The sequence below is a fragment of the Lolium rigidum genome, chromosome 6 (assembly GCF_022539505.1).
Source record: "Lolium rigidum isolate FL_2022 chromosome 6, APGP_CSIRO_Lrig_0.1, whole genome shotgun sequence".
NCBI classification, from domain to species: Eukaryota; Viridiplantae; Streptophyta; class Magnoliopsida; order Poales; family Poaceae; genus Lolium; species Lolium rigidum.
Genome location: NC_061513.1, coordinates 164,033,464 through 164,036,494, shown reverse-complemented (window position 1 = coordinate 164,036,494; position 3,031 = coordinate 164,033,464). Strand labels below are relative to the sequence as shown.

The 3,031-nt window shown below is 47.6% G+C and overlaps 1 protein-coding gene across 1 annotated transcript; it reads left to right on the top strand.

Moving 5' to 3' along the window:
* Positions 1-313: 313 nt before the first annotated feature.
* LOC124660568 (probable aldo-keto reductase 1) lies at positions 314-2,806 on the top strand. Its single transcript, XM_047198389.1, has 8 exons — positions 314-339; positions 399-458; positions 550-717; positions 812-1,015; positions 1,125-1,297; positions 1,403-1,499; positions 1,618-1,771; positions 2,243-2,806. The coding sequence occupies exons 2-8, from the start codon at positions 405-407 to the stop codon at positions 2,416-2,418; spliced, it is 1,026 nt and encodes a 341-aa protein (XP_047054345.1). The 5' UTR covers positions 314-339; positions 399-404; the 3' UTR covers positions 2,419-2,806.
* Positions 2,807-3,031: the final 225 nt, after the last annotated feature.

Genomic DNA, 3,031 nt, shown 5'->3' with positions numbered 1-3,031 from the left:
GTAAAAATGTCTTTTCACATTCACGAATTGGAAGACGAAAATACCTTGTTAGAAACGACCAATTCACCTAATTCAGGGCTTGGTCCAAGGGTGCTTCAAGGACTAAGACCTTCCAGCTCAGTTTTATCTTGGCATGTTCGACCCAAATAAGGTAGATGCTACCAAACGCATTCCAATTGTGCACACGAGATGGAATCTTAACAAGCAGACGACGATATCATCTACTCTGACGACACTATTTGTCATTGCTGAGAGCCGCTCATTTAGCTCACCGGGTCAATTAAGTGGTCACTACTCACTACTAGTGTGGGCAAATCCTGCTCTTCCGCTTCCAGGTCTCGGCCAGTGACTCGTCAGCGCCCGCTTTGTTCCCCTGCCGCCGAGACTGCGAGCTCCGAGGCGCCATGGCGGAAAGCCTACTGATTCCTCGCGTCAAGCTCGGCACCCAGGGACTGGAGGTGATTTTCCCCTCGCCCTCTCGCTCGACTAGTCGTCCGATTCCGATTTAGACATCCTTCTCCTGTCTCGCACTGAATCGAATGACCCAAGGTGTCTAAGCTGGGGTTCGGGTGCATGGGCCTGACGGGCGCGTACAACTCCCCGCTCGGCGACGACGCCGGGATCGCCGTCATCGCGCACGCCTTCCGCCGCGGCGTCACCTTCTTCGACACCTCCGACGTCTACGGCCCCCACACCAACGAGACCCTCCTCGGCAAGGTCGGCTCTTTGATTTCCTGGTTCCTTTCTCGACTTTTTTCCCTTCCGTGCCCGAGGAGAATCAGGCTGAGTGCGCGAATCTTGGCTGGCCCAGGCGCTGAAGCAGCTGCCGCGGGAGCAGGTGCAGGTGGCCACCAAGTTCGGGATCCAGCGGGACGCCCACGGCACGGGCACCGTCTGCGGCCGCCCGGAGTACGTGCGCGCCTGCTGCGAGGCCAGCCTGCGCCGCCTCGGCGTGGACCACATCGACCTCTACTACCAGCACCGCATAGACACCACCATCCCCATCGAGGACACAGTCTCTTCTTGCTCGCTGCCCCCCCGTTCTTCATCAATTCCTTCAGCCTGAATCCTGTGTTAGATTGGTGCGGTTGCTCACTTGTAATTCTTGGCTGAAACTGATGTAGATTGGTGAGCTCAAGAAGCTGGTGGAGGAAGGGAAGGTCAAGTACATTGGGCTATCGGAGGCGAGCCCCGACACCATCAGGCGTGCTCACGCCGTGCACCCGATCACCGCCGTGCAGATGGAGTGGTCTCTGTGGGCTCGCGACATCGAGCCCGAGATTGTGCCTCTCTGCAGGTGAATTCAGAATTACAAGTTCTGCTTATGCAGTTCTATAATCGATATCCTGGTTGATTGATTGATTATGTAAAGAAACTGATTCATGTGTTCTGTGGACCTCAGAGCATTGGGGATTGGAATTGTTCCTTACAGCCCGATTGCTCGTGGATTTTTCGGTGGAAGAGGGGTCACAGAACAAGTGTCTGCTGAATCTAATCTGGTGCAGATACAACCAGTTGCTTTCTGCACCAGTCAATTATTTTCAGTTACTTCCTCGCAAAAAAATATTTTTTCAGTAACTTGGGCCTAAACCTTTATACTATTTTCTTGTTTTTTAGAAAGGACATCCACGGTTTTCAGCAGAAAATCTGGAGAAGAATAAGATTCTTTATCTGAAAATGGAAGAACTGGCCAAGAAGCACCAGTGCAGCCCTGCCCAGCTAGCTTTAGCTTGGGTTCTGCATCAAGGGGATGATGTGGTTCCGATACCAGGTTAATGTTGCAATCCATTTCCATGTTATTCATAGCATTTAGTGTTAAACATGTACCATAATTTTATCTAGTTCTCAGTTCACACGGTGGGCGGAAAAGGTGAAGATTGTCTTGCTTCCATGTGCTTCCTGATAAAAGTGAAACACGTAGTTCTAATAAAACTTGGTGAAATATAAGAGATACAAACAAGTATATTTCATTTGCAATCTACCTTTCTTTGGCAGAGTTATCATGGTAATATGAGCACCCTCTGAGATATGTGGTCTTTTGCTCCACAGAGTGCTGATGTTAATTTTAAACTGAACTGTAAAATGTTTTGGCACCTTAGAACAGGGCCTATTTTATCCACGAAGAAAACTCTTGAATTTGTTTTGCACCCAAGTTCCAAACAAATACTACATCAGTAGTCATGCTCATTTTTTCAGTATACCAGCATCTGATCACTAACAAATATGCTCTACAATTTCCCAGGGACAACTAAGATCAGGAATCTAGACTCCAACATTGACTCTGTAAAGGTAAAGCTAACGGAAGATGAACTGAAAGAAATCAGCGACCAGATACGGGAAGAAGATGTGGCCGGTGGAAGGCAGTATACTTCTTTTGCGCATACCACCTGGAATTATGCGGACACACCAAAGAAGTAACCCTACAAAGATTGTAGAGACAGTGATATGTGCAGAAAAAACAACCATGCCACGCTATATGCTATTTTGCTGAATGGTGGTGCCTGTATCTTGTGAATGCCCCCCTGCTCAATAATGTACTACGAATAAAGACAGGTGTACTGTCTCCAGGAACCATGTAAACTTCTGTTTGAAGACTGATACTGTAATAGTTATGTGACATAGTTCTCTAGCTCCAGGTCCTTGTTCTTCTCTCTCACCTAGTATCAACTAGTGGCTAGGGGGTTGTGGTCAAGGGTGAAGGCCTATGTGAGAAAGGTATTTGTATCATGCTAGCATTTCTCCAGCACAGCTGCACTTGTAATTAAGAATGTTGCCATCATTGCTATAGCGGAGACAACTCACGAGATAGTGGCGCTGCAGAGGAAATCACTCCGATTTCCTAGACTCTACCCTGGAAAACATAATAGGATAGTAAGTTATGTCCTGATGATTATGAATAAGATAGCAGGAAAATAAAATATATCACGCGGGAAGAACTAAAAACTACACAGTTTCAGTACCATCTGAATGAGGATTTCTTTCCCGGCACTTGAACCGGGTACAGAAAAGAATATGCATTGGTCTCATCTAC

Excerpts from the sequence above, each read along its gene's own strand:
- LOC124660568 (XM_047198389.1), top strand. The coding sequence starts at position 405 with ATGGCGGAAAGCCTACTGATTCCTCGCGTCAAGCTCGGCACCCAGGGA. Across the intron at positions 1,298-1,402 it reads GAGATTGTGCCTCTCTGCAG|AGCATTGGGGATTGGAATTG; the intron begins GTGAATTCAGAA and ends TGTGGACCTCAG. Across the intron at positions 1,500-1,617 it reads TGTCTGCTGAATCTAATCTG|AAAGGACATCCACGGTTTTC; the intron begins GTGCAGATACAA and ends CTTGTTTTTTAG.